The 17,945-nt window shown below is 43.5% G+C and overlaps 1 protein-coding gene across 6 annotated transcripts in view; it reads left to right on the top strand.

Moving 5' to 3' along the window:
• Positions 1-5,688: 5,688 nt before the first annotated feature.
• hmgxb3 (HMG box domain containing 3) overlaps positions 5,689-17,945 on the top strand; it is a 66,491-nt gene continuing 54,234 nt past the window's right edge. For 3 of the 6 annotated variants that reach the window (XR_013888449.1, XR_013888450.1, XM_080201344.1), the window contains exons 1-4: positions 5,689-5,756; positions 10,975-11,034; positions 12,833-12,983; positions 17,555-17,729. Coding sequence is in view for 4 of the 6 variants with exons in the window: in XM_080201344.1 (XP_080057470.1) it covers positions 12,835-12,983; positions 17,555-17,729 (324 nt within the window). In the remaining 2 variants the exon portion in view is untranslated. Of the gene's footprint in view, positions 5,757-6,952; positions 7,179-10,974; positions 11,035-12,832; positions 12,984-17,554; positions 17,730-17,945 lie in introns of those variants that run through there. The other 3 variants (XM_080201346.1, XM_080201347.1, XM_080201348.1) reach the window with 3 other exon arrangements.

Here is a 17,945-nt window from a genome sequence, read left to right on the forward strand (position 1 = left end):
AAAATATCCAAACTTTGACTTCAATACTACCGTGGTGAGTTAATCAGACACCCTGCAGATGGGTTTTGTTCTGATATCTCCCAAGTTCCAGACTCACAGTCTTGTTGCGATGGTTATTAGGGTGGCACAGTGGTTAGCACTGCTGCCTCATAGTGCCAGGGATCCAGGTTCAATTCCAGTCTCGGTTTACAGTCTGTGTGGAGTTTCTCCCTACGCCTGCCTGGGTTTAGAACATAAGAACATAAGAAATAGGAGCAGGAGTAGGCCATCTAGCCCTTCGAGCCCGCCCCGCCACTCAATAAGATCATGGCTGATCTGTTGTGGCTCACTTCCACTTTCCCACCCTCTCCCCATAACCCTTAATCCCCTTGCCTATCAAAAACCTATCAACCTGCGTCTTAAATATATTTAGCGAGGCAGCTTCCACCACTTCAACGGGCAGAGAATTCCAGAGATTCACCACCCTTTGAGTGAAGAAGTTCCTCCTCAACTCCGTTCTAAACCGCCCCCCCTTTATCTTGAGGCTGTGCCCTCTAGTCCTACTGTCCTTTCTGAGCAGGAAGAGCCTCTCCACCTCTATCCTATCCATCCCATTCATCACCTTATATGTCTCAATGAGATCTCCCCTCATTCTTCTAAACTAGCCTCTCCTCATAGTTCAACCCCCTCAACTCCGGTATCAGCCTAGTAAACCTCCTCTGCACTCCCTCCAAGGCCAAAATATCCTTGCGTAAGTGCGGCGACCAAAACTGCACCAGTACTCCAGCTGCGGCCTCACCAGTGCCCTGTACAGTTGCAGCAAGACCTCCCTACTTTTATATTCAATCCCCCTCGCTATGAAGCATCCCATTCGCCTTCCTGACCACCTGCTGCACCTGCACGCTGGGTTTTTGTGACTCATGCACAAGGACCCCAAGGTCCCTCTACACCATTGCATGCTGCAGTTTTTTACAATATGTAAGTAATAGTCCTTCCTACTATTATTCCTACCAAAGTGGACAACTTCACACTTGCTAACATTAAATTCCATTTGCCAGTTCCTGGCCCATTCGCCCAGCCTATCTAGATCCTTCTGCAGACTTACCACACCCTCTGCACAATTTGCCGTTCCACCAATCTTGGTGTCATCAGCAAATTTTGACACCATACACTCGGTTCCCTCCTCCAGATCATCTATATAAATGGTAAATAGCTGAGGCCCCAGCACCGAACCCTGGGGCACTCCACTAGTCACCGACCGCCAATCCAAATAGCACCCATTGACCCCCACTCTCTGCCTCCTATTTGACAGCCAATCCCCTATCCACGCTAACACCCTATCCCCAACTCCATGCCCCCTAACCTTCTGTTTCCTCCGGGTGCTCCAGTTTCCTCAATTTATTCAATCAATTAAATATCAGGAGCAATTATATCCAAGTATGGTCGTTTTAGAAGTCATATTATTAGAAACAGTAGTCCTACAAGTGGTATGGAAGTTAAATGTAGCTAATCACAAACATGCTAACTCAAAAGTTAACAGATAAGTCTGAATGAGTTGACAGGGAAAGCCTTTATGTCCCAATTATCATTATGTTGTAATAAACAATCTTGAAGTTGTTAGGCTTGCTACTTGTCTGTGACTCATGATCCACTTAAAAAAAACAAAAGACACATTTGATTTGGAGCCAAATTTAATTTGGTCTTGATGTAACTTTCGATTTCTCAATTGGTTAATTAGGTGTATAATGAATCAAATAGAAAACAATAAAATCTCTGTCACTTGGGGAAAACAGAACAAAAGTTTTCAAATGTAATGACATCATCAGTGCCCCTTAAAAAAGCTAAGGAATTAAAAAGCACATGGTCTCCTTAAACAAAGAACACTTTCAAATTCCAAGCTTTAGATCCTTTTTCTCCAAATTTATATTCAGAGCACCAAGCATTATTTTAAGCTTAAACTGATAATTTCCAAATTCCAATTTATTTACTTTGATTTTTCAAAAATTTTCCATTTACTTTGAGATTTAAGTTAAAATTAAATTCCACAATGTTGATCATTAATATATATATTTGTTTATACAATATGTAATTTTTTTGAGCAATGATTGTGGCTAGTAACAATGCCCAAGATTCAGGGATTTCAAATGTTTACCTTGTTTCAGATTAGACTTTTAGTTCAGCTCACAACTCCCATTTGGTTTTAAAAGATTAACGCTAACACAGCAAAGAAAAATCCACACACATTAAATGCACACTCATTTCTCATGGAAGCTTCCCAACACGTCATCTCCACAGCATTTAACTTTGCTTTCATTGAATCTTAACAATTTAGAACTGAAATGAAAATAGAATATTCAACAAAAACAAAGAAAATAAATTCAGATATTAGTCGTCTTTCTTCAAAAATTATAATTAAAATTAAAAACAAAGATAAATTCCAATGAAATTATAAACAACATTGTAAGCTTAACAATCTTTCATTGTCACAATTGCCTTGGGCTCTGGGCATGAGTGCGAGTGAGACTGATGGTTCTGCTGCATACTCATCATGCTGGGAATTATCCCAGGGTCATCCCTATCTTCATATCTATGGGCCTTATCGACCATACCCCCTCAATCTATATTGCTGTCTAATAAACCCCTGTGAGTTGGCAGCGGAGACTTTTATTTGTCATTGTCTTCATCTATCCCTCGATCCTCAGAAGCACACTTCATATCACGTTGAGCTGAGGGTTGTAACTTAAAATTGTCTTTTTCTGACATTTTGTGTGGTCAGCAATTTCTCTCCCGTATTTGACTTATGCAAAATCTTCACAGCAGCCTGTGAATCACTACACTTCTGCTCTATCTCCACAACCCTCTGGTTAGTTGTGTTCCCATCTCGCACAGTCCCTATCTGCTTTCTCACATTGCCTGGACTCATATGTAATACTTGTATTTAATTTCTTTGTTCAGCCTCTAAGGTTCTAAAATGCCATGTACCAAATTTCTATTTTCCAGCACTCAACTGCTGCTTCAGTTCAATGATCTCTGTCTTCATCTCTCACACACCATACAACTGGCTTTGCTATGGTCTTACTTAACTTGGGAGGTGCGTGTCCCTTAGCCCCTGCGATCTTCTTCCTAATGCTGCTGATCAAGTCGACTCCAACCCTCAAAACCTAATCAGCATATTATACCCATTTTGGCCAGATACTCTCCATCTTGTATAAGGACTGTAGGAAGGAACTTAAAAGGGAAATTAGGAGAGCCAGGAGGGGTCATGAGAAGACCTTGGCGGGTAAGATTAAGGAGAATCCCAAGGCCTTCTATAAATATGTGAAATGTAAAAGGATAAGAAGAGATGGGATAGGACCTATAAAAGGTGAGGGGGGAAAGGTTTGTGTGGAACCAGAAGAAATGGCAGAAGTGCTTAACGAGTACTTCGCCTCAGTTTTCACAGTGGAAGCTGATCTGGGAGATTTTGTTATGTATTTGCAGCAGATGGAAAAGATTGAGTACGTGAATATTAAGGAGGAGGATGTATTGGAACTTTTGAATTCTATCAAGGTAGATAAGTCGCCTGGACCAGATGGGATGTACCCCAGGATACTGTGGGAGGCGAGGGAAGAGATTGTAGAGCCCCTGGCGATGATCTTTGCGTCGTCAATGGAGACGGGAGAGGTTCCGGAGGATTGGAGGATTGCGGATGTAGTTCCTATTTTCAAGAAAGGGAACAGAGATAGCCCGGGAAATTACCGTCCGGTGAGTCTGACCTCAGTAGTTGGTAAGCTGATGGAGAGGCTTCTGAGGGACAAGATTTACGAACATTTGGAGAGGTTTGACATGATCAGGAATAGTCAGCATGGATTTGTCAAGGGCAGGTCGTGTCTTACAAGCCTAGTTGAGTTCTTCGATAATGTGACTGAACACATTGATGAAGGAAGTGCCGTGGACGTAGTGTACAAGGACTTCAGCAAGGCGTTTGATAAGGTCCCCCATGCAAGACTTCTTGAGAAGGTGAGAGGGCATGGGATCCAAGGGCCTTTGGCCTTGTGGATCCAAAATTGGCTTGCCTGCAGAAGGCAGAGAGTGGTTGTGGATGGGGCTTTTTCTGAATGGAGGTCAGTCACCAGCGGTGTGCCTCAAGGATCTGTTCTGGGACCCTTGTTGTTTGTCATTTTCATAAATGACCTGGATGAGGAAGTGGAGGGATGGGTAAGTAAGTTCGCTGATGACACTAAGGTCGGTGGTGTTGTGGATGGTCTGGAAGGATGGCAAAAGTTGCAGCAGGACATAAATAGGATGCAGGACTGGGCGGAGAAGTGGCAGATGGACTTCAACGCGGATAAATGTGTAGTCGTCCATTTTGGCAGAACCAACGGGATGAACGAGTACACTATCAAGGGCAGAAGTCTGAGTAGTGTTGAAGAGCAGAAGGATCTAGGGGTCCGGGTCCACAGGACTCTTAAATCGGCCTCGCAGGTGGAGGAGGTGGTCAAGAAGGCGTATGGTGTACTGGCCTTCATTAATCGAGGGATTGAGTTTAGGAATCGGGAGGTAATGCTGCAACTTTATAAGACCCTTGTCAGGCCTCATTTAGAGTATTGTGCGCAGTTCTGGTCGCCTCACTATAGGAAAGATGTAGAAGCTATTGAGAGGGTACAGAGGAGATTTACAAGGATGTTGCCTGGACTGGGAGGCATGCCTTATGAAGTTAGGTTGAGGGAGCTGGGACTCTTTTCCCTGGAGAGACGAAGGTTGAGAGGCGACCTGATAGAGGTTTACAAAATGTTGAGAGGAATAGATAGGGTGGACTCTCAGAGGCTATTTCCCCGGGTTGAAATGGTTGCTACAAGAGGACACAGATTTAAGGTGCAAGGAGGGAAGTTCAGAAGTGATGTTAGGGGTAAGTTTTTCACTCAGAGGGTGGTGAGTGAATGGAATCGGCTGCCGTCAGTGGTGGTGGAGGCGAACTCGCTGGGGTCTTTTAAAAGACTTCTGGATGAGTATATGGGGTTTAATGAGATTGAGGGTTATAGATAGGTCTGTAGGTTGGTAGGTGTTGATGTGATCGGCGCAACTCGTGGGCCGAAGGGCCTGTTTGTGCTGTAGTGTTCTATGTTCTTCACAAGCAATTTGCCGACTGCCATTAATGAGTTGCCCATGTCAATGTCTCTCCCTGTGGGTTTGAGAGCTTCCCGTGTCAATGTCTCTCCCTGTGGGTTTGAGAGCTTCCCGTGTCAATGTCTCTCCCTGTGGGTTTGAGAGCTTCCCGTGTCAATGTCTCTCTCTGTCTGGGTGTGAGAGCTTCCCGTGTCAATGTCTCTCTCTGTCTGGGTGTGAGGATTGCCTGTGTCAATGTTGCTCTCTCTATGGCTGAGAGAGTTGCCCATATCAATGTCTCTCTTTGTGGGTGAGAGTTTCCCATGTCAATGTCTTCTGTGTCTGAGTGTGAGAATTGCCCACGTCAAAGTCTCTCAGTGAGCTGTCCGTGTCAATGTCTCTCTCTCTCTCTCTCTGTGGGTGTGAGCTGTCCGTCTGTCTCCAGCACCAAAATGGCGCTCTGGGGGCTAACTTGTCTTGCCTGCTGCGCATGTGTCGGACGTCTGAGCCCTCCGCTGCCGTCGTCACGCCGCGCCTCCACGTGCCTAGTAGGGCGGCTCTGATTGGCTGAGCGCCGCCCGGGGTGTATTGACGACGTGATCGGATTGGCGAAATCCAGCGTAGCAACGGCGCCATTTTGTCCGCGGAGCCCAAAGCTGCGGGACTGGAAAATTTAAAAAGTCGCCTCCAGGGTAAGAGTGAAAAATATCTCAGCGGTGCGCGCCGCGGATTTCCGGCGGTGCCGGCCCCGGGGCTTTGGATGTGCGGCCCGAGATGGGCGGCTTGGGAGGTATTGCGGGATTTCCCCCCCTCCCAGTAGTGTGGGCAGCGCTGGCAGAGACACAGGACAATAAGGCTGCAGCTCATTGGCCGCTAGCCTGTGTGTGCGAGTGAGTGTACGAGCTGAGAAAGTCAGGAGGGGGACAAGGGGGGGGAGAGCCTGGAGGAGGGGGATGTAACAACAGGAAGGATAGGTGGAGGAAGGGCGAGAGGAGGAGGAGGGGATGTAACAGCAGGAAGGATAGGTGGAGGAAGGGTGAGAGGAGGAGGAGGAGGGGATGTAACAGCAGGAAAGATAGGTGGAGGAAGGGTGAGAGGAGGAGGAGGGGATGTAACAGCAGGAAGGATAGGTGGAGGAAGGGCGAGGGGGGGAGGAGGAGGAGGAGGAGGGGATGTAACAGCAGGAAAGATAGGTGGAGGAAGGGCGAGGGGAGGAGGAGGAGGAGGAGGAGGAGGAGATGTAACAGCAGGAAGGATAGGTGGAGGAAGGGTGAGAGGAGGAGGAGGGGATGTAACAACAGGAAGGATAGGTGGAGGAAGGGTGAGAGGAGGAGGGGATGTAACAGCAGGAAGGATAGGTGGAGGAAGGGTGAGAGGAGGAGGAGGAGGGGATGTAACAGCAGGAAAGATAGGTGGAGGAAGGGTGAGAGGAGGAGGAGGGGATGTAACAGCAGGAAGGATAGGTGGAGGAAGGGCGAGGGGAGGAGGAGGAGGGGATGTAACAGCAGGAAAGATAGGTGGAGGAAGGGCGAGGGGAGGAGGAGGAGGAGATGTAACAGCAGGAAGGATAGGTGGAGGAAGGGTGAGAGGAGGAGGAGGGGATGTAACAACAGGAAGGATAGGTGGAGGAAGGGTGAGAGGAGGAGGGGATGTAACAGCAGGAAGGATAGGTGGAGGAAGGGTGAGAGGAGGAGGAGGAGGGGATGTAACAGCAGGAAAGATAGGTGGAGGAAGGGTGAGAGGAGGAGGAGGGGATGTAACAGCAGGAAGGATAGGTGGAGGAAGGGTGAGAGGAGGAGGAGGGGATGTAACAGCAGGTAGGATAGGTGGAGGAAGGGAGAGAGGAGGAGGAGGAGGGGTTGTAAAGAATGAGAGCAAAGAGGGTCAATGTGGGGAAAGGAGGAGAGGTGTGAGGAGGGAAAATGAGAGGTGAGGAGGAGTTGACAACAGGGTGAGGGATTCTCCTTGCAGTCATGGAAGTAGAAATCATAGAAACCCTACAGTGCAGAAAGAGGCCATTTGGCCCATCGAGTCTGCACCAACCACAATCCCACCCAGGCCCTACCCCCGTATAACCTACACATCTCAGGACGCTAAGGGGCAATTTTGGAACAGTGAGTCAACTTAACCATCATATCTTTGGACTGTGGGAGGAAACCCATGCAGACATGAGGAGAATGTGCAAACTTCACACAGACAGTGACCCAAGATGGGAGTCAAACCCACATCCTTGGTGCTGAGAGACAGCAGTGCTAACCACTGTGCTGCTCCTCTGAGGCAACAGGGAGAGGGAGTCTCCTAGGAGGCAACTATCAGTCAGAAGTTCAAAATGGATGATGTATCTCTGCTTCCTTCCAAAATCGCCCATCATCATGAATACCAATCTTCAGCCAACTTGAGTCATTCCACATAATATACAGAACTGTTTGGCAGGCTGGTGGTCAGGAAGGCTAATGGGATGCTGGCCTTCGTAGCGAGTGGGATTGAATATAAAAGTAGGGAGGTCTTGCTGCAGCTGTATAGGGCATTGATGAGGCCGCAGCTGGAGTACTGTGTGCAGTTTTGGTTGCCGCACTTACGCAAGGATATTTTGGCCTTGGAGGGAGTGCAGAGGAGGTTTACTAGGCTGATACCAGAGTTGAGGGGGTTGAGCTATGAGGAGAGGCTGAATAAACTAGGCTTGTACTCATTAGAGTTTAGAAGAATGAGGGGAGATCTCATTGAGACATATAAGATGATGAATGGGATGGATAGGATAGAGGTGGAGAGACTCTTCCCACTCAGAAAGGACAGTAGGACTAGGGGGCACAGCCTCAAGATAAAGGGGGGCGGTTTAGAACGGAGTTGAGGAGGAACTTCTTCACTCAAAGGGTGGTGAATCTCTGGAATTCTCTGCCTGTTGAAGCGATGGAAGCTGCCTTGCTAAATATTTTTAAGACGCGGGTTGATGGGATTTTGATAAGCGAGGGGATTAAGGGTTATGGGGAGAGGGCGGGAATGTGGAACTGAGCCACGACAGATCAGCCTTGATCTTATTGAATGGCGGGGCAGGCTCGAAGGGCTAATTGGCCTACTCCTACTCCTATTTCTTATGTTCTTATGAACCGCAGCAAGAGAATAGGCCCTGACAACATCATGGCTACAGGAGCAAAGACTTCAGAACTAGTGGCGCTGCTAGACAAGTTGTTGCCGTGCATCTAATTGATGATATGGAAAATTGATGTGGAGATGCTGGTGTTGGACTGCGGTAAAACAGAAAGAAATCCCACAACGCCAGTTTAAAGTCCAAACAGGTTTATTTGTAGCAAAAGCCGCAAGCTTTCAGGACAGCCTATCCCTTTGTCAGGTGGCTGAAAATTGACCCAGTATAGCCTGGCTTCAAAAAGCAGGATAAATCCTGTCCACCCAGTAACCACTATCAGTTTACTCAATCATCAAAAAAATGATGTTTGCACTAGTGCTATCAAGTGGCAGCTGTTCAGTTATGGCCTGTTGTCAGGCTGGGTTCCACCATGGCCGTCCTGCTCCTGACCTCATTGTGGCTTTGATCTAAATATGGACAGGAGTGCAGAATTCCATAGTGAGAGATGAAAGTGACTTCCCTTGAAATCAAAGCAGCATTTGATTGACTATTACTTCAGAAATGTTGGCAAAATTGTATTCAGTTGAAATCAAGGTGAATACTCTCCCAGTTGGCGTTATCTTGCGCAGTTATATCAAGGCCAGTCATCTCAGGGTCAGGACATCACTGCAAGATTTTCTCAGACTAGCCTTAAGTCCAACCATCTTCAGTTGCTTCATCAATGACTATCCCTCTGTCATAAGAACAGAAGTGGGAATATCCACTGATTACACAATGTTGAGCACTGTTTGCGATTGCTCAGATACCGAAGCAGTTTACCTTTGCATAACAACAAGACTTGGACAGATTTAGGCCTGGGTTAATTAATGGCAAAAAAAAATTCATGGCATCCAAGTGCCAGTCTCCAGGAGAAAGGATAATCCAACTCTCTCCATAGAAATCCTAGGGTGCAAAAGAAGGCCATTTGGCTCATCGAGTCTGCACCGACAAGAATTCCAACCCCGCCCCTATCCCCACAACATATTTACCGAATTAATCCTTCTAACCTACACATCCCGGGACACTAAGGGGCAATTTAGCATGGCCAATTAATCTAACCTGCGCATCTTTGGACTGGGAGGAAGCCCACACAGACACGGAGAATATGTAGACTCCACACAGACAGTGACCAAAGAACTTTCCTTTAAGTTTAACAGCATCACCACTACTGCATTCTTGGCATCAAAATTTTGGAGGTTATCATGATTAGAAACTGAGCTGAACACACCATATAAATAATGTATACAAAAGCAAGTCAGAGCTTGGAATATCTATGGCAAGTAACTCACATCCTGACTCCTCAAAGTCTTATCATTATCTACAACGTGCAATCAGTGTGATGGAACTTTGTTGGCTTGGATGAGTGCAGTTGCAACGCCATTCAAGAAACATGGGAAATGTTAAACAGAATGTGACAGCAAAGGACAGAGAGCACAAATTTAAGAATAAAACAAAAGACAAGATCAGGCATTACAAAAATAATGAAAGGACAATTTAAAGGCCTATCTAAATGCATGTGGCAATTGAAACAAAGCAGCTGAACCAATTACGCAAATAGAAATAAATAAGTATGATCTGATAGCCATTATAGAGATGTGGCTGCATGTTGAAGGCTATGTGACATTCAAGAAGAACAGGAAGTTAGGAAAAATTGGAGTGCTCTATTTATCACAATGTTAGTGCATGAGAGATGGATGACATAAGTTCAGGAAACCAGAATGCAGAAGCAGTTTAGGGTGAGATGAGAAACAATAATCAGTCATTTGTTGGAGTGCTGTTCAGGCTCCCTAATTGTAACCACAAGGTAGAACAGAGTGTAAAGGAAAATATAATGGGTGTTTGTCAGAAAAGTACAGCAATAACAATAGGGAATTTTAATCTACTGATAGGAAAAATTAGGTGAACGAAGGTGAGTTATTTAATATTTCAGGATTTTTTTTCTTGGAACAGCACGTTCTGGAGCCAACTGGAGAGCAGGCTATACTAGACCTAGTAAGCTGCAATGGGACGGGTCTAATTAATAATCTCATATCAAGGTAACAGTGATCATAATATGTGTGAATTTTACATTCAGTTTAAGGGAGAAAAGAGTGGGTCCCAGACTGGTACTTTAAATTTAAATATGAGGAATTATGAGGGTATGAAAGCAGGGCTAGCTAAAGTGAACTGACAAATTGGGTTAAGGGATAGCTCCATTGAGATGCGCTGGCTGACATTTAAAGGGATATTTCAGAATACAAAAAAAAATTCCAAGGGAAAATCCACTATCTATGGTTAACTAAAATAATTAATGACTATCAAAATTATATGCTTTTTCTTTAATTGCACAAAGACAGTTGGGAGGCCAGAATATTAGGAACAATAAACAATGACAAAAAGATTAATAGGGAAGAAATATGAAAAGTCTCCCGACAGCAGTTCTTAAAATCCTTTCACTTTTGTTTTGAAAAATGAGAAGACTAAAAATACAGCCTCCTTTTTTTGTCTATTCAATGTTAAATAATGACCTCTTCCTTTCTATGGAAGTATTTTGATTGCTTTTGAGCCTAGAGCACATTGAAACTCAGATCCTTATTATTCAGCGTTACATTTGTAGTTTGTCATTTTAACTTAAACATGTCCAAATTTGAAAAACGAACCACTGCATCTGGAGTACTGTATGCAGCTTTGGTCCCCACAATTAAGAAATTATCTCCTTGCGATGTACAAGGAAGGTCCGTAAAATTGGTATTTGAGATGAAAGCGCTTTTTATGATGAGAGATTGAGTAACTTGGACTTGTGTTTTCAGGACTTCAGAAGAATGAGAGCACAAATCATCAAACATACTAAATTCTGAAGGCTTAATAAGGCAAGTGCTGAGAGGTTGTTTTCGCTGGTCATAGAATTCCTACAGTGCAGAAGGAGACCACTCATGCCATCAAGCCTGCACCAACAACAAATTACCCAGTAATCCCATGTATTTACCCTGCTAATCCCCCTGATAATATGGGACAATTTAACATGGCCAATCAACCTAACCTGTGCATCTCTGGAGCGTGGAAGGAAACTGGAGCATTCAGAGGAAACCTGTACAGACACAGGGAGAACATACAAACTGCACATAGGCAGAGAATCAGGCTGGGAATCAAACCTAGGCCCCTTGCGCAATGAGGCAGCAGTGCTAACCACTGTGACACCATGCTGCCCATTCCTAGAACATAGAACAGTACAGCACAGTACAGGTCTTTCGGCCCTTGATGTTGTGCCGAGCTATGTTCAAACCCTAGATCAAGCTATCTCACTCCTTATCATTTTGGTGTGCTCCATGTGCCTATCCACTAACCGCTTGAAAGTTCCTAAAGTGTCTGACTCCACTATCACAGCAGGCAGTGCATTCCACACCCCAACCACACTCTGAGTTAAAAATCTACCTTGGACATCCCTCCTATATCTCCCACCATGAACCTTATAGCTATTCCCCTAGTAACACCTACATCCGCCCAAGGAAATGGTCTCTGCGCATCCACTCTATCTATCCCCCTCATCATCTTGTAAATCTCTATTAAGTCGCCTCTCGTCCTCCTCCGCTCCAAAGAGAAAAGCTCCAGCTCCCTCAGCCTTTCCTCATATGACCTACCCTCCAAACCAGGCAGCACCCTGGTAAGTTTCCTCTGCACTCTCTCCAATGCTTCCACATCCTTCTTATAGTGAGGTGACCAGAACTGCACACAGTATTCCAAATATGGTCTCACCAAGGTCCTGTATAGTTGTAGCATAACCCCACAGCTCTTAAACACAAACCTCCTGGTAATAAACACTAACACACTATAAGCCTTCTTCATGGCTCTATCCACTTGAGTCGCAGCCTTCGGAGATCTGTGGATATGAACGCCAAGGTCTCTGTGCTCCTCCACATTCTCGGAACCCTGCGTTGACCCTGTAATCTGCTTTCAAGTTTATCCTACCAAAATGAATCACCTTGCACTTATCAGGGTTAAACTCCATTGCCACTTTTCTGCCCAGCTCTGCATCCTATCAATCTCTCTGCAGCCAACAAGAGCCCTCCACTCATCCACTACTCCACCAATCTTGATGTCATCAGCAAATTTACTAACCCATCCTTCAGCCCCCTCTTCCAAGTCATTGATAAAAATCACAAATAGCAGAGGACCCAGCGCAGATCCCTGTGGTACACTGCTGGTAACTGGCCTCCAGTCTGAAAATTTTCCCTCCACCACCACCCTCTGTCTTCTATGAGACATCCAGTTACTTATCCAATTGGCCAAATTTCCTTCTATCCCACACCTCCTTACTTTCTACATGAGCCTACCAAGGGGAACCTTATCAAACGCCTGGTCGAGGAATCTGAAAAACAGAGGGGCACAGTCTCAGGATAAAGGGCCAAGGGTTGGGAATCTTTGGAATTCTCCAGGGGATTGTGGATGCTCCATCACTGAATACATTTAAGACAGATTTTTGGGATCTGGGGAGCAGGAAACGGAGTTGAAGCCAAGATCAACTATAGTCGTGTTGATTGGCGGAGTTTGCTCAATGAGCCATATGGTTGACTGCTGCTCTTATTTCTTGTATGTACTGAATTGGTTACAAACGGTGGCGTTTTGCTTTAGGGCAACTAGTTTTAAATATTTTGTATTCTCTACCTTAAGGAATGGATGCCCCATATGATGGAGCGGAGATAACACTAGTAACAGAAGAAATTGAAGGCTGTTACAGCTGCACAAAAACCTTTCCACCCAAAAAGAAAAAAAAATGGAAAGAGCAAAGTGACGATGGAGGTAAAAAAGGGAAAAAGCCCAGGTAAATAATTCTTTATCTTGCAGAAGGTATGATTCACCTAAAATATCCACGTTTGACCCAGTGGTGATACCTCAGTCATCACATTTATGCCATTAATAGATTGATCGGAGGCACTATAGGAGCATATATTCTGTATAGCACTCCTGCAATTATGTCATTATTTGGATAGTTAGGATTCTTTGGAGACCTGTGCAACACACTACTTTGATTAAGATTATCATGTGCACGTTTCTGTCTTCAATTTCATTATTGGCATATAACAGTGCGTACGTCAACGATTTGCTTTGCTTCAGTGGCAGCCTGGTTCGCGATATAGCTAGCTTTAGCTTGGTCCGTTTAAGCATTAACAGCTCAGAAAGGCTGCTCTTAGAGTTGTGTCTTCAAAAATTTTGTGTTATAATATTGGAGTATTCTAGTACTGTCCACACTTTGATGTTGCTTCTTGATACTGGCAGACTGTTAAAAGACATTCGCATATGGTGCTCTCAAATTCGGCTGATCTTACAAAGCACTAGGAAATATTTGTGCTTTTCACTTGGGTGATCATGGATGTGATCAGTCTGACATATATTCTATCGCCTTGAATTGGGTACTTCATTCAGTTTAAAAGCAGAACTGAAGTCTTTTATCTTTAAAAAATACTCTTTCTGAATCTGATCACGATAAACTGCTTAATTGTACAATTATTCCTCGAAATTGTCATGCCTTTCTTTATAGAAATCAGCCATCTGTGCCGTTCGCAGCACATTGCCTTGAGCAGAAATATGAAATCAGAAGAAGAATAAGGAAATAGAAGCCAAAACTTTAAAATGATAACGGAACCAGGAAACCTTGTGACTCAGATATGCAAATTTTTTAATTGGAACGACAACCGGATGGTCTGTAAACAAAAGAGCACGTGGGATCCAAGCAATATAAGATATAAAAGTAGTGAGGCAATGCTGAACTCTCCAAATATATTTAGGCTCTTGTTTAAATATCCCATTTTGGGAAGATGTCATGGTCCTGGAGAAGTTGTGAAAGAGATCAAGATAAAAGCAAAATACTGCAGATGCTGGAATCTCAAACAAAAACTGAAAATGCTGGAAAATCTCAGCAAGTCTGACAACATCTGTGGAGAGAGAATAGATTTTGAGTCTCAAATTTTCCTATTTGAGAAAAAATAATGGACCAGTTCTCCCAATGTCAACAGAGGTGAATGCTGAGGTGTCTGCATTGTTGTGCTTTAGGACCCATCAGAAATTAAGACATGCTTGTCCTGGAAGTTTAAAATTTGGATGAGCTGTTTTGCACTGTTCTAGACCTCCATGAATGTCTTTAACAGTGATCTTGGTGTCAGACACTAGACACTTGCTACTTACCCAGATTCTTACCCTTGAATTGGTGCACTGTTTAATCTCAGGTGCAACTCGATAACTAACAGTGTAACTCAAACCCAGAACTGATTGTCACATCCAGAACCCCTGTCCACTCACTCGCTCACAGTTATCGGTGATCGACCCAATTGGTGAATTGGTAATGAGAGGGCATAAGTTTTAAAGATTATTAAAAGAACAAAATGATGTTAGGAGAATTTTCTTTTACCCAGGGCATTGTTTAGATGTGGAATAGACTATTTGAACCATTGAAATTGAATCCATAATAACGTATAACGAGAGGGGTAAGCAGGAGTGGAAAGCAAAGTAATGAGACTGAGTAGCTAGTTCTTTCAGTGAGCCAGCATGGGAATGGTACGTTGACGAGGATGGATTTTATATTGAAAAATCCTATGAGTCACAGACTTGAGTGGAATATATCAGTGTTTTGTTTGACAAAATAGCAATGCATGTGGAGCTTAAGGGCACATTCTGATTTGATAGTCATGTAGATTATCATTGAAGCTGACCATCTGCAACATGTATTCAGGAAAATCTTCATGCCTTACATTTTTTTGCCCTAACCCAACTTCATCTTTATTCAGAAATCTTGTGGCTGTTATCACCTGGCAAATTTACCTAGTAAGCAGCTAATCTATAGAAACCATTAAAATACCAAGGTCTACTGATTAAGTGAATTTCAACTGAGACAGTGATAGTTCTTTACAATTAAGGAGAAACAAGTCAACCAAGAATTGCAGAAGTCAGGACAAGGAAAAGGCATTTTGACCAATGAAAGAGAAGTTTTAAAAATGCATCTGTACTTCAGATTAATGTTAGTTTAAATAGTAGTATATTCTTCGTTTAAATAGTATTTTAAAATTTGATTGGATCCCAAAATTCGTAGTGAGTGTACCTGACTTTCATCCAACAATTACAGCTTGTGCAACACATTTAATGTCATGAAATGGCCTGAGGCACCTCAAAAGAACATTATAAAACAAAATATAACACTGATCCACATAAGGAGATATTGGGTCAGATGACCAAAAATTAGGTCAAAGAGAGAACTCTTATTATTAAGGGAGGAAAAACAAGGTAGAAAGGCAGAGAAATGTACAAAGAACAGTACAGCACAGGAACAGACCCTTCAGCCCTCCAAGCCTGCACCAATCACACTTACCTATCTAAACCAACGGCTTATATCTCTCTATTTCCCATTTCATATGCCTATCAAGATAAGTCTTAAGTGTGGCTAACACAACTGCCTCAACCACCTCACTTGGAAGAGCATTCCAAGTCCCCACCACCCTGTGTAAAAAAAAAATTCAACATTGCCACCGAACCTTTCCCTCCTTACCTTGAACATGTGGCCCCTTGTAATTGTCATTTCCACCCTAGGAAAAAGTTTTCAATTGTTCTCCCTGGAAAGACAGAGGCTGAGAGGCAACCTGATAGAAGTTTATAACTTCTCATAATTGTATAAACTTCTATCAGAGTGCCCCTCAGCCTCTGTCTTTCCAGAGAGAACAATGCCAGTTTATTCAATCTCTCCTCATAGCTAATGCCCGCCATACCAGACAACATCCCAGTAAACCTTTTCTGTACTCTCTCCAAAGCCTCTATATCCTTCTGGTAGTGTGGTGACCAGGATTGGATACAGTGTTCCAAATGTGGCCTAACCAACGTTTTATACAACTGTAACATGATTTGTCAACTTTAATACTCCATGCCCCGTCCGTTGAAGGCAAGCATGCCATATGCTTTCTTCACCACCTTTTCCACCTGTGCTGCCTCTTTTAAGGATCTGTGCCCCCAGATCTCGCTGTGTGTCTATGCTCCTGATGGTTCTGCCATTTATTTTATAGCTGTCATCTGAATTGGATCTACCAAAATGCATCACCTTGCATTTGTCTGAATTAAATTCCATCTGGCATTTCTATGCCCAATTTTCCAGTTTATCAATATCCTACTGTATTCCTGGCAATCTTCTTCATTATCCGCATCTCCACCAATCTTAATGTCATTCGCAGACTTGTTAATCAAATCAGCTAAGTGTAGGAAGGGTATTTCAGAGTTTGGGGCTGAGGTAGCTGAAGAGATGGGCATTGATATTTGAGTGATTGAAATAAGCATTGCACTAGGGACCAGGTTTAGAGAAATGTGGGTAGCTCAGAGGGTTGTGATGCAGGAACAAATTGCAGAGATAATGGAGGGTGAGGCTGTGGAGGGATTTGAAAATAAGGATGAGAATTTTAAAATCAAACTTTTGCTTAACCAGGTGACAGTGTAGGTCAAAGCACAGGGGTGATATGGAAATGGAACTTGCTGTGAGTTGAGACATGGACAATTTGATGACCTCATATTTATAGAGAATAGGATATGGGAGACCAGCAAGGAATAGTATTGGAGCAGTAAAGTCTAGAAATAACAATGGCATGGATAAAGGTTTCAGTAGCAGATGAGCTGAGACAGGCAAAGTTGTGCAATGTTTCATAGTTAGATTTGAAGAATGAAGCTCATCTTTGGATCAAATGTGACACCATGTCTGCGAAGAGACTGACTTAATCTCAGACTATTGCTAGTGAGTGGTAACTAAAGACTAGAATTTGGAGTGTGGAATGAGAAAGCTTAAAGGAAGTAACTGTTCATCTTGTATTGGATAATAAATAAGCCATCTGATAAATTAGCAATAGCAGGAAGAAGCAAGAGAGGTTGTGGGGAAGTAGAGTTGAATTTTGTTAGCATACATATAAAATCTAAAGCTGTGTCTTCAAATAGTATCGCCAAAGGGTAGCATTTAGATGAAAATGAGGAGAGGGCTAAAGATTGAACTTTGGGGGACATGATAGACAACAGGAAGAGATGCTTTTGCAACTGAAGCTCTGATTATGATGTAATCCAAGATGTGTGGGTTAGGTGGATTGGCCATGCTAAATTACCTCTTAATGTCAGGGTGATTAATTAGGGTAAATGCATGGGGTCATGGGGATAGGGCCTGAATGGGATTGTGGCTGTTGCAGTCTTGATGGCCGAATGGTCTCCTTCTGCACTGTAGGATTCTGTTCTAGGATTCTACAAAAGCTATGATTATATTGGTAAGAATAAAACCAATCATTGTAATGACAACAATTTTACCAAATTTCTCTTTTTTGTTAATTTTCATGCAGTTACTTAGTATTGTGCTTTAAATTGTTGTTTGTTCATTTGTTTCAGGCCAGCATATTTACTGTACTATTATGATACTCATTTAAAAGTACAACAAGACTTTCCGAATTTGCCCCGGTCTGAGATAAACAAGAAAATCAGTGAAAGCTGGAGGCGACTCAGCGTTGCTGAAAAGGGCGTTTACCTTGAAAAGGCAAAGCTGGAAAAAGAAGGAATAGATCCGGTAAAAACTTTCTCTTCTAGCTACAATAGATAGATCTGCAAGTTAAAATATTTTTCTGCTCTGCCCTTAATAAAATCCCTTATTAAACCTCTTCTGAGAAGCTAGGCAATCATTCAGCCCCCAGCGGTATTACAGTGTGTCAGAGTAAGCAGCAATAATTTGTATTTTTATATATATTTCTCTTTCATCGGCAAATGGAATGAATAAATTATGTAA

This window comes from Carcharhinus amblyrhynchos, chromosome 13 (genome assembly GCF_965287045.1).
Source record: "Carcharhinus amblyrhynchos chromosome 13, sCarAmb.v2.hapA, whole genome shotgun sequence".
NCBI classification, from domain to species: Eukaryota; Metazoa; Chordata; class Chondrichthyes; order Carcharhiniformes; family Carcharhinidae; genus Carcharhinus; species Carcharhinus amblyrhynchos.